We start from the raw sequence: 13998 nt of genomic DNA, 5'->3' as shown, positions 1-13998 counted from the left end.
TCAGTGTGTCTGTATCACACCATGTATCAGTGTCTGTATTACACCATGTATCAGTGTGTCTGTATCACACCATGTATTAGTGTGTCTTTATCACACCATGTATCAGTGTGTCTGTATCACACCATGTATCAGTGTGTCTATATCACACCATGTATCAGTGTGTCTGTATCACACCATGTATCAGTGTGTCTGTATCACACCATGTATCAGTGTGTCTGTATCACACCATGTATCAGTGTGTCTGTATCACACCATGTATCAGTGTGTCTGTATCACACCATGTATCAGTGTGTCTGTATCACACCATGTATTAGTGTGTCTGTATCACACCATGTATTAGTGTGTCTGTATCACACCATGTATCAGTGTGTCTGTATCACACCATGTATCAGTGTGTCTGTATCACACCATGTATCAGTGTGTCTGTATCACACCATGTATCAGTGTGTCTGTATCACACCATGTATTAGTGTGTCTGTATCACACCATGTATTAGTGTGTCTGTATCACACCATGTATCAGTGTGTCTGTATCACACCATGTATCAGTGTGTCTGTATCACACCATGTATCAGTGTGTCTGTATCACACCATGTATCAGTGTGTCTGTATCACACCATGTATCAGTGTGTCTGTATCACACCATGTATCAGTGTGTCTGTATCACACCATGTATCAGTGTGTCTGTATCACACCATGTATCAGTGTGTCTGTATCACACCATGTATCAGTGTGTCTGTATCACACCATGTATCAGTGTGTCTGTATCACACCATGTATTAGTGTGTCTGTATAACACCATGTATTAGTGTGTCTGTATCACACCATGTATCAGTGTGTCTGTATTACACCATGTATCAGTGTGTCTGTATCACACCATGTATTAGTGTGTCTGTATCACACCATGTATCAGTGTCTCTGTATCACACCATGTATCAGTGTCTGCATCACACCATGTATTAGTGTGTCTGTATCACACAATGTATCAGTGTGTCTGTATCACACAATGTATCAGTGTGTCTGTATCACACCATGTATCAGTGTGTCTGTATCACACCATGTATCAGTGTGTCTGTATCACACCATGTATCAGTGTGTCTGTATCACACCATGTATCAGTGTGTCTGTATCACACCATGTATCAGTGTGTCTGTATCACACCATGTATCAGTGTGTCTGCATCACACCATGTATCAGTGTGTCTGTAACACACCATGTATCAGTGTGTCTGTATCACACCATCTATCAGTGTGTCTGTATCACACAATGTATCAGTGTGTCTGTATCACACCATGTATCAGTGTGTCTGTATCACACCATGTATCAGTGTGTCTGTATCACACCATGTATCAGTGTGTCTGTATCACACCCATGTATTAGTGTGTCTGTATCACACCATGTATTAGTGTGTCTGTATCACACCATCTGTATCACACCATGTATTAGTGTGTCTGTATCACACAATGGGGCCCATTTTTCAACCGAATGGAGCTTGAAGGGCCGTGTTTCTGGCGAGTCTTCAGACTTGCCAGAAACACCAGTTATGAAGCAGCAGTCTAAAGACCGCTGCTCCATAACCCTGTCCGCCTGCTCTGATGAGGCGGACAGGAATCGCTTGAAATCAACCCGATCGAGTACGATCGGGTTGATTGACAACTCCCTGCTGGCAGCCGATTGACCGCGAGTCAGCAGGGGGCGGCGTTGCACCAGCAGCTCTTGTGAGCTGCTGGTGCAATGTTAAATGCGGAGAGCGTATTGCTCTCCTCATTCAGCGAGGTCTTGCGGACCTGATCCACACTGTCGGATCAGGTCCGCAAGACCTTTTAGAAATAGGCCCCAATGTGTCTGTATCACACTATGTATCAGTGTGTCTGTATCACACCATGTATCAGTGTGTCTGTATCACACCATGTATTAGTGTGTCTGTATCACACCATGTATCAGTGTGTCTGTATCACACCATGTATTAGTGTGTCTGTATCACACCATGTATCAGTGTGTCTGTATCACACCATGTATCAGTGTGTCTGTATCACACCATGTATTAGTGTGTCTGTATCACACCATGTATCAGTGTGTCTGTATCACACATGTATCAGTGTGTTTGTATCACACCATGTATCAGTGTGTCTGTATCACACCATGTATCAGTGTGTCTGTATCACACCATGTATCAGTGTGTCTGTATCACACCATGTATCAGTGTGTCTGTATAACACCATGTATCAGTGTGTCTGTATCACACCATGTATCAGTGTGTCTGTATCACACCATGTATTAGTGTGTCTGTATCACACCATGTATCAGTGTCTCTGTATCACACCATGTATCAGTGTCTGCATCACACCATGTATTAGTGTGTCTGTATCACACAATGTATCAGTGTGTCTGTATCACACAATGTATCAGTGTGTCTGTATCACAGCCATGTATCAGTGTGTCTGTATCACACCATGTATCAGTGTGTCTGTATCACACCATGTATCAGTGTGTCTGTATCACACCATGTATCAGTGTGTCTGTATCACACCATGTATCAGTGTGTCTGTATCACACCATGTATCAGTGTGTCTGTATCACACCATGTATCAGTGTGTCTGTATCACACCATGTATCAGTGTGTCTGTATCACACCATCTATCAGTGTGTCTGTATCACACCATGTATCAGTGTGGTCTGTATCACACCATGTATTAGTGTGTCTGTATCACACCATGTATTAGTGTGTCTGTATCACACCATGTATCAGTGTGTCTGTATCACACCATGTATCAGTGTGTCTGTATCACACCATGTATCAGTGTGTCTGTATCACACCATGTATCAGTGTGTCTGTATCACACCATGTATCAGTGTGTCTGTATCACACCATGTATCAGTGTGTCTGTATCACACCATGTATCAGTGTGTCTGTATCACACCATGTATCAGTGTGTCTGTATCACACCATGTATCAGTGTGTCTGTATCACACCATGTATTAGTGTGTCTGTATCACACCATGTATTAGTGTGTCTGTATCACACCATGTATCAGTGTGTCTGTATTACACCATGTATCAGTGTGTCTGTATCACACCATGTATTAGTGTGTCTGTATCACACCATGTATCAGTGTCTCTGTATCACACCATGTATCAGTGTCTGCATCACACCATGTATTAGTGTGTCTGTATCACACAATGTATCAGTGTGTCTGTATCACACAATGTATCAGTGTGTCTGTATCACACCATGTATCAGTGTGTCTGTATCACACCATGTATCAGTGTGTCTGTATCACACCATGTATCAGTGTGTCTGTATCACACCCATGTATCAGTGTGTCTGTATCACACCATGTATCAGTGTGTCTGTATCACACCATGTATCAGTGTGTCTGCATCACACCATGTATCAGTGTGTCTGTAACACACCATGTATCAGTGTGTCTGTATCACACCATCTATCAGTGTGTCTGTATCACACAATGTATCAGTGTGTCTGTATCACACCATGTATCAGTGTGTCTGTATCACACCATGTATCAGTGTGTCTGTATCACACCATGTATCAGTGTGTCTGTATCACACCATGTATTAGTGTGTCTGTATCACACCATGTATTAGTGTGTCTGTATCACACCATCTGTATCACACCATGTATTAGTGTGTCTGTATCACACAATGGGGCCCATTTTTCAACCGAATGGAGCTTGAAGGGCCGTGTTTCTGGCGAGTCTTCAGACTTGCCAGAAACACCAGTTATGAAGCAGCAGTCTAAAGACCGCTGCTCCATAACCCTGTCCGCCTGCTCTGATGAGGCGGACAGGAATCGCCTGAAATCAACCCGATCGAGTACGATCGGGTTGATTGACAACTCCCTGCTGGGCAGCCGATTGACCGCGAGTCAGCAGGGGGCGGCGTTGCACCAGCAGCTCTTGTGAGCTGCTGGTGCAATGTTAAATGCGGAGAGCGTATTGCTCTCCTCATTCAGCGAGGTCTTGCGGACCTGATCCACACTGTCGGATCAGGTCCGCAAGACCTTTTAGAAATAGGCCCCAATGTGTCTGTATCACACTATGTATCAGTGTGTCTGTATCACACCATGTATCAGTGTGTCTGTATCACACCATGTATTAGTGTGTCTGTATCACACCAATGTATCAGTGTGTCTGTATCACACCATGTATTAGTGTGTCTGTATCACACCATGTATCAGTGTGTCTGTATCACACCATGTATCAGTGTGTCTGTATCACACCATGTATTAGTGTGTCTGTATCACACCATGTATCAGTGTGTCTGTATCACACCATGTATCAGTGTGTTTGTATCACACCATGTATCAGTGTGTCTGTATCACACCATGTATCAGTGTGTCTGTATCACACCATGTATCAGTGTGTCTGTATCACACCATGTATCAGTGTGTCTGTATAACACCATGTATCAGTGTGTTTGTATCACACCATGTATCAGTGTGTCTGTATCACACCATGTATCAGTGTGTCTGTATCACACCATGTATCAGTGTGTCTGTATCACACCATGTATCAGTGTGTCTGTATCACACAGTATCAGTGTGTCTGTATCACACCATGTATAAGTGTGTCTGTATCACACCATGTATCAGTGTGTCTGTATCACACCATGTATCAGTGTGTCTGTATTACACCATGTATCAGTGTGTCTGTATCACACCATGTATTAGTGTGTCTGTATCACACCATGTATCAGTGTCTCTGTATCACACCATGTATCAGTGTCTGCATCACACCATGTATTAGTGTGTCTGTATCACACAATGTATCAGTGTGTCTGTATCACACAATGTATCAGTGTGTCTGTATCACACCATGTATCAGTGTGTCTGTATCACACCATGTATCAGTGTGTCTGTATCACACCATGTATCAGTGTGTCTGTATCACACCATGTATCAGTGTGTCTGTATCACACCATGTATCAGTGTGTCTGTATCACACCATGTATCAGTGTGTCTGTATCACACCATGTATCAGTGTGTCTGTATCACACCATGCTATCAGTGTGTCTGTATCACACCATCTATCAGTTGTGTGGTGTGTCTGTATCACAACCATGTATCAGTGTGTCTGTATCACACCAAGTATCAGTGTGTCTGTATCACACCATGTATCAGTGTGTCTGTATCACACCAGTGTATTAGTGTGTCTGTATCACACCATGTATTGAGTGTGTCTGTATCACACCATCTGTATTCACCCATGTTATTATGTGTGTCTGTATCACACAACTGGGGCCCATTTTTCAAACCGAATGGAGCTTGAAGGGCCGTGTTTCTGGCGAGTCTTCAGACTTGCAGAAACACCAGTTATGAAGCAGCAGTCTAAAGACCGGCTGCTCCATAACCCTGTCCCGCCAGCTCTGATGAGGCGGACAGGAATGCTTGAAATCAACCCGATCGAGTAACAGTTCGGGTTTGATTGACAACTCCCTGCTGGCAGCCGATTGACCGCGAGTCAGCAGGGGGCGGCGTTGCACCAGGCAGCTCTTGTGAGCTGCTGGTGCAATGTTAAATGCGGAGAGCGTATTGCTCTCCTCATTCAGCGAGGTCTTGCGGACCTGATCCACACTGTCGGATCAGGTCCGCAAGACCTTTTATAAATAGGCCCCAATGTGTCTGTATCACACTATGTATCAGTGTGTCTGTATCACACCATGTATCAGTGTGTCTGTATCACACCATGTATAAGTGTGTCTGTATCACACCATGTATCAGTGTGTCTGTATCACACCATGTATTAGTGTGTCTGTATCACACCATGTATCAGTGTGTCTGTATCACACCATGTATCAGTGTGTCTGTATCACACCATGTATTAGTGTGTCTGTATCACACCATGTATCAGTGTGTCTGTATCACACCATGTATCAGTGTGTTTGTATCACACCATGTATCAGTGTGTCTGTATCACACCATGTATCAGTGTGTCTGTATCACACCATGTATCAGTGTGTCTGTATCACACCATGTATCAGTGTGTCTGTATAACACCATGTATCAGTGTGTTTGTATCACACCATGTATCAGTGTGTCTGTATCACACCATGTATCAGTGTGTCTGTATCACACCATGTATCAGTGTGTCTGTATCACACCATGTATCAGTGTGTCTGTATCACACCATGTATCAGTGTGTCTGTATCACACAATGTATTAGTGTGTCTGTATCACACCATGTATCAGTGTGTCTGTATCACACCATGTATCAGTGTGTCTGTATCACACCATGTATCAGTGTGTCTGTATCACACCATGTATCAGTGTGTCTGTATCACACCATGTATCAGTGTGTCTGTATCACACCATGTATCAGTGTGTCTGTATCACACCATGTATCAGTGTGTCTGTATCACACATGTATCAGTGTGTCTGTATCACACCATGTATTAGTGTGTCTGTATCACACCATGTATTAGTGTGTCTGTATCACACCATGTATCAGTGTGTCTGTATTACACCATGTATCAGTGTGTCTGTATCACACCATGTATTAGTGTGTCTGTATCACACCATGTATCAGTGTGTCTGTATCACACCATGTATCAGTGTCTGCATCACACCATGTATTAGTGTGTCTGTATCACACAATGTATCAGTGTGTCTGTATCACACCATGTATCAGTGTGTCTGTATCACACCATGTATCAGTGTGTCTGTATCACACCATCAGGCCCATTTATCAAAGGGCTTGCGGACCTGATCCGACACTGTGGATCAGGTCCGCAAGACCTCGCTAAATGCGGAGAGCAATACGCTCTCCGCATTTAACATTGCACCAGCAGCTCACATGAGCTGCTAGTGGCAACGCCGCCCCCTGCTGACTCGCGGCCAATCGGCCGCCAGCAGGGAGCTGTCAATCAACCCGATCGTATTCGATCGGGTTGATGTCCGGCGATTCCTGTCCGCCTGTTCAGAGCAGGCGGACAGGGTTATGGAGCAGCGGTCTTTAGACCGCTGCTTCATAAGTTGTGTTTCTGGCGAGTCTGAAGACTCGCCAGAAACACGGCCCCTTCAAGCTCCGTACGGAGCTTGATAAATGGGCCTGCATGTATCAGTGTGTCTGTATCACACCATGTATCAGTGTGTCTGTATCACACCATGTATCAGTGTGTCTGTATCACACCATGTATCAGTGTGTCTGTATCACACCATGTATCAGTGTGTCTGTATCACTCCATCTATCAGTGTGTCTGTATCACACAATGTATCAGTGTGTCTGTATCACACCATGTATCAGTGTGTCTGTATCACACCATGTATCAGTGTGTCTGTATCACACCATGTATCAGTGTGTCTGTATCACACCATGTATCAGTGTGTCTGTATCACACCATGTATCAGTGTGTCTGTATCACACCATGTATTAGTGTGTCTGTATCACACCATCTGTATCACACCATGTATTAGTGTGTCTGTATCACACCATGTATTAGTGTGTCTGTATCACACCATGTATTAGTGTGTCTGTATCACACCATGTATTAGTGTGTCTGTATCACACAATGGGGCCCATTTTTCAACCGAATGGAGCTTGAAGGGCCGTGTTTCTGGCGAGTCTTCAGACTTGCCAGAAACACCAGTTATGAAGCAGCAGTCTAAAGACCGCTGCTCCATAACCCTGTCCGCCTGCTCTGATGAGGCGGACAGGAATCGCCTGAAATCAACCCGATCGAGTACGATCGGGTTGATTGACAACTCCCTGCTGGCAGCCGATTGACAGCGAGTCAGCAGGGGGCGGCGTTGCACCAGTAGCTCTTGTGAGCTGCTGGTATAATGTTAAATGCGGAGAGCGTATTGCTCTCCTCATTCAGCGAGGTCTTGCAGACCTGATCCACACTGTCGGATCAGGTCCGCAAGACCTTTTATAAATAGGCCCCAATGTGTCTGTATCACACTATGTATCAGTGTGTCTGTATCACACCATGTATCAGTGTGTCTGTATCACACCATGTATCAGTGTGTCTGTATCACACCATGTATTAGTGTGTCTGTATCACACCATGTATCAGTGTGCCTGTATCACACCATGTATCAGTGTGTCTGTATCACACCATGTATCAGTGTGTCTGTATCACACCATGTATCAGTGTGTCTGTATTACACCATGTATCAGTGTGTCTGTATCACACCATGTATCAGTGTGTCTGTGTCACACCATGTATTAGTGTGTCTGTATCACACCATGTATTAGTGTGTCTGTATCACACCATGTATCAGTGTGCCTGTATCACACCATGTATCAGTGTGTCTGTATCACACCATGTATCAGTGTGTCTGTATCACACCATGTATCAGTGTGTCTGTATTACACCATGTATCAGTGTGTTTGTATCACACAATGTATCAGTGCGTCTGTAGCACACAATGTATCAGTGTGTCTATATTATATCATGTATCATGTGTTATATATTACATCTAAGCTCTGTTACATAACTAATCCGGATGTCTTTAATTTCTTAGATTTTATAATATTGGTAAGACTTTAACCTTTCTTGCAACTCCAAACTATATATTCCTCACATTCTCTAGGTTTTATCTTTTTAAACAAGGATTAATTATGTCCAGAAATGGTAAAGGCAGTAGCACCGATCAGGCGCCCTTTATGGAAGAGTGGAAAGCACGTAGAGAGCGAATGAGACTGCGCTCATCTTCATCATCATCTTCAATAAGCCTCAGTGTAAACAGGTCAGTAGACCACAGTGTGTCCTATCATGAAGTGGATCACCAAACACACCAAAAGCAGGAGCAAATCAAAGAACTTAGTGGAAAGTCAACTGAGGCCCCTAGTAAATCTCAAGCACATGATGATATGGAAAACAAATTACATGATTCAACCTCCTCGAAAATTAATGCGAAGAAAGGGAACCCCCAGAAGAAGCATCTTACTCAAATAGAGAAACGGAAACTGAGAGAAAAGCGTCGGCCAACAGGTGTAGCCAATATAACACCAGTAGAGGTGAGTTGTAGGACATTGTTTTATTGAGGCTCATTTAGTGTCCTTTTAGAACCTGTGATATAGTCAATACATCCATGAAATCAAAAATGTTGTTGTTGTTAAAGGAATAGTCTAGTCAAAATTAAGCTTTCATGATTCAGATAGAGCAGGCAATTTAAAGCAACTTTCTAATTTACTCATATTATCAATTTTTCTTCATTCTCTTGGTATCTTTATTTGATAAAGCAAGAATGTAAACATAGGAGACAGCCCAATTTTGGTTCAGCACCTGGGAAGCCCTTTCTGATTGGTGTCTAAATGTAGCAACCAATCTGCAAGCACTACCCAGCTTCAGAACCAAAAATGTGTGGCCTCCTAAACTTACATTCAAGTATTCCAAGAGAACAAAGAAAAATGAATAATTGGAGTAAATTAGAAAGTTGCTTAAAATTGCATGCTCTGTCCGAAACATGAAAGTTTAAAGGGACAGTCTACACCAGAATTTTTATTGTTTAAAAAGATAGATAATCCCTTTATTATCCATTCCCTAGTTTTGCACAACCAACACAGTTATATAAATACACTTTTAACCTCTGTGATTACCTTTTATCTAAGCCTCTGCCCCCTTATTTCAGTTCTTTTGACAGACATCCATTTTAGCCAATCAGAGCTGGCTCACCTGAACTCCAAGTGCGTGAGCACAGTGTTATCTATATGACACACATTAACTAACACCCTCTAGTGGTGAAAAACTGTCAAAATGCCCTGAGAGAAGAGGCGGCCTTCAAGGGCTTAGAAATTAGCATATGAACCTCCTAGGTTTAGCTTTTAACTAAGAATGCCAATAGAACAAAGCAAAATTGGTAATAAAAGTAAATTGGAAAATTGTTTAAAATGACGTGCCATATCTGAATCATTAAAGTTTATTTTGGACTAGACTGTCCCTTTCATTTTGACTAGACTATTTCTTTAATCCTGTGCTTGCAATTTTCCAATTACGACGTTGGAAGATTAACACCTTTAAATGTTTTGCCTACATTAACACTGTTTACTGCAATTGTTTTTCAATGGTCAAACTCCCCCCACAAGTCGTCTTTTTGGAGGAACCAATCAGTTCATGTTGCTAGAGTAGACATAGCTAGCAGCTTTCATTTTGTTAGCAGCACTTGCATTGTTTTGTAATATCTTATCTTATCACCTCTGCTAAAGCGAGTGAGGGTTAGATGTATAGCAGTTAGGCTTGTGAAATCTAAGGATTGGAAAGTGTACTATTAAACACTATATTACAATCAAAAGTGTTTACTGTACCTTTAAATTATAATTGCACCTCATCCATTTATAGTATAAGCAATAAGACTCAATATATGTCAGTGATGTCACTTAAATATTACAAAATGTATTCTTAAAGATACAATTGACAATTTAGGATCTCTTCACCTTTAACCCTTATTCAGTGACACCCTCAGGTGACATGCTTCAACACCCAAGCTTAGTACCCATGATATAAACTAGCATTGGTTAATATTCATTCATTATAGCTTGAAACGCTAGGATTTACCAATGCAACAAATAAAGGGGACTTTCAGTCATGAAGTATAAAACAATTCATGCTGAAAGTTCCTTTCCTTGCAAACACTGCAGACAAATAAAGGAACTTTCACAATGAAGTATTTAATACTTCATGACCGAAAGTCCCCTTTATTTGTTGCATTGGTAAATCATAGCATTTGGGAACTTTTCCTTCAGCATTGGGGCCATTATTATTATAATTATTATTATTATATATTTTTTTTTTTAAATCAGCTTTATTTGGAATTCAAAATGTTACATATGTGGAGACGCAGCACCCAGTTACATATACATGCTGATTCATTTTCAACTGTTTAACATTAAAACCATAGTACAATCCAACACAGTATATATTACTCCCAGTCTGATCCTATGAGGCATTCGGCTAATCTGAGTTTAGCTGCAGTCTTTGATTATGTGAAGTGTATGCTCCCAAGTGTTTCAACCTTATAGGAAATGCTATCTATCCAATTTTTTACAATGTCCAAAGGTAGTCTGTTCATATCGTGTTCAATGTATGAATGTATGTTTCCCATAGTGTTCCTATTTCAGCGTATATATATCCATTTGGTCGTGCTTTATGTAATGACACTCTTCCAGTTCTAGGATCTCAGAAACCTTTTTTCTCCACATTAAAATATCAGGAACTTCCCTACCCTTCCATTTCTTCGCTATCAGGAATTTTACACTATTTGTCATAATAAAGAAGAGTTTTGTGTCGGTTTATGTCTCAATTTCGGTGGCTTATTTAGAAACCAGATTAAGGGGTCTAAAGGTAATTGTTTCTCAACAATCTGTTCTATTTCTGCAATAATTTGCCTCCATAAGTCCTGAAAAGAGGAGCACCACCACCATAAGTGGGCCATGTCACTTTCTACATGCCCATATCTCCAGCACTTATTTTGCGTTGTGTGAAACAGGCGGTGAAGTCTACGGGGGTGTATAGTACCACCTGTGTAATATTTTAAGGTTAAGTTCAGTGAAAGTAGCAGATGCCGATGTTTTTTAATGTGGCTTGGAATATCTGCGAGCAAGTCTGTGGTAATATGATAACTCCTAAATCTTTTTCCCAATTCTCCATATAGCGATGTATATGTCCCGGCTGAATGTGGGTCAGTATTTTGTAAATTTTTGATATTGTGTGTCGTGGTGGAGGAGTTTGGGTGCATAGTAGCTCAAAGTTAGTACGCGGTCTCATCATGTTTTTGGCTAATGGGTCTCTCATGGAAAAATAATGTGTTCTATGATATGTGTACCAGTTTTTAAACCCATATATTCCTTGTTGAATCAATGATTGTTGTGATTTGATTTGTTCCTTATCTATGAGTAAGTATGCAGGCAAGTCTGTCGGAATTTCCATTATCTGCTGGTCTAATATTGAGTGGGGTAATTCTATTACTCCATTTTTGATCATCGAGGTTAAGGGGGAGGGTCTAGAAGATATATGTGAGAATTGTTTAAGAGCTATTTCCCAGGTGGTTAGAGTCTCCAGAATTATGAGGTTAGTGGTTTTCATAACTTTTTGTTTAGTGTTGAACGAGCAACAGAGCTCGCTCATGCGCGAAGTCTGGATACAATCCAATTCTATTTGTACCCATCTTTTATGGGATAGGCGTGTGTATAAATCTAATATTCTTTGTAGAAATATTGCGGTCCTGTACGCCTGTAAGTTGGGCATGCCTAATCCACCTTGAGTTTTATTTAACATCATTATATGTCTATTTATTCTAGGGTGTTTTTTGTTCCATGTGAAATCAGTAAAAGCTTTTTGTAAGGATCTGATGTAAGTATTAGGGAGCAGTACAGGGAGAGTTTGTAAAAGGTATAAAATCCTGGGGAATATGTTCATTTTTATTAAGCTAACCCTACCTGTCCACGATATGTTCTTATGTCTCCATCTAGAGAGGTCATTTATGATCTTTTCCTTCATAGGTATGTAATTACTGATAAATATATCATCTAAAGTTGGTGTAAGGTTAACTCCCAAGTATTTAATTGATGTCAAACACCATTTAAAAGGTGTGGTATTTTTTACATTTTCTGCTGTTTTCTCGTCTAGGGATATATTTAGTATTTCTGATTTAGATAAATTTATTACAAAGTTTGAGTAATCTTGGAAAGATTGTAACTCCTGAAGTATTGTCGGTAAAGTATGTATAGGGTCAGTAATTGTGAATATAATGTTGTCAGCATATAGTGATATTGTATATGTTTGATCCCCTATAGTCAGTCCTTTTATACGTTTGTTCTGTCTAATCTATGATGCTAAGGTTTCAATGACACACGCAAATAACAGTGGGAATAGGGGGCATCCCTGCCTGGTGCCATTCGCTCGGTTAAATGGCTCCGATAGGATTCCGTTGAGTGAGATTTTTGCACTTGGCTGGTTATACATAGCAAATATACGACTAATAGTTATGTTTCCTATGCCCATATGATGTAATGTTTGTCTAAGGAAGTCCCAGCTGACATGGTCAAAGGCCTTTTCTGCATCTGCCGAGAGTAAAATCATCAGTATTTTCTTTTCTTGTGCATAGTGTATAAGATTTAAGGCCCTGACCGTGCCATCCTTTGCCTCCCTGTCAAGTATAAATCCTACCTGTTCTGGTTCAATAATCTCTGTCAGAAGTGTATTCAAATGTGTCGCTATAATTTTAGAATAAATCTTAATATCTGCGTTAATTAAAGATATGGGTAGGTAGCTAGAAGGATTGTCCGCAGGTTTTCCTGGTTTGAGTATCATTATAATGTGCGCTTCTAATGCCGATCTAGAGAAGGTACATGAATCATTTATCGAATTAAAATATGCCAGCAAATGTGGGGTCAATAGGGACCTAAACTTGGTGTAATAGGAATAGCTAAAACCATCTGGTCCTGGTGATTTTCCCGTTGGGAGGTTTTTGATTGTCTTATGTATTTCTATCTCCGTTATCGGGGACTCTAATTTGTATAATTGTTCCTGTGTAATTTTGGGTAAATTAAGTTGTGAGAGAAAGGAATCTATGTCCTCTACTCTCTGTTGCGGGTTAATATATTGTTTTGATACGCAGGGTGGTATATTATAAAGATTCTGAAAGTAATCTCTAAAAGTTGAGGCTATGGCATGTGATGTATGTTGTGTTATCCCTTTGTTGTCTTTGATCTGTAAGATATAGGGCTCTATTTAACAAGCTCCGTATGGATCTTGATGGCCCCTGTTTCTGGCGAGTCTTCAGACTCACCAGAAACAGCAGTTATGAAGCAGCGGTCACAAAGACTCTGAGCAGGCGGACGCACATAACCACAATACAACCCAATTGGCCACGAGTCTGCAGGGGGCAGCGTTGCACCAGCAGCTCTTGTGAGCTGCTGATGCAATGCTGAATATGGTGAGCGTATTGCTCGCCGTATTCAGCGAGGTCTGATTCACCCTAATAAAGAATCGCACTCACACTTTAAAAGTTATAAAAGGCACTAAAGCATCAATAAAA

General features: G+C 41.3%; 1 protein-coding gene across 1 annotated transcript in view; it reads left to right on the top strand.

Moving 5' to 3' along the window:
• Window positions 1-8581: 8581 nt before the first annotated feature.
• Window positions 8582-13998, top strand: part of LOC128636289 (PRKC apoptosis WT1 regulator protein-like) — a 90685-nt gene continuing 85268 nt past the window's right edge. The window contains exon 1 of the mRNA XM_053689323.1: window positions 8582-8980. Within this exon, the coding sequence (XP_053545298.1) occupies window positions 8582-8980 (399 nt within the window). The remainder of the gene's footprint in view (window positions 8981-13998) is intronic.

The sequence above is a fragment of the Bombina bombina genome, chromosome 7 (genome assembly GCF_027579735.1).
Source record: "Bombina bombina isolate aBomBom1 chromosome 7, aBomBom1.pri, whole genome shotgun sequence".
In the NCBI taxonomy this organism is placed as follows: Eukaryota; Metazoa; Chordata; class Amphibia; order Anura; family Bombinatoridae; genus Bombina; species Bombina bombina.
This window is presented reverse-complemented; position numbering and strand designations above follow the sequence as displayed.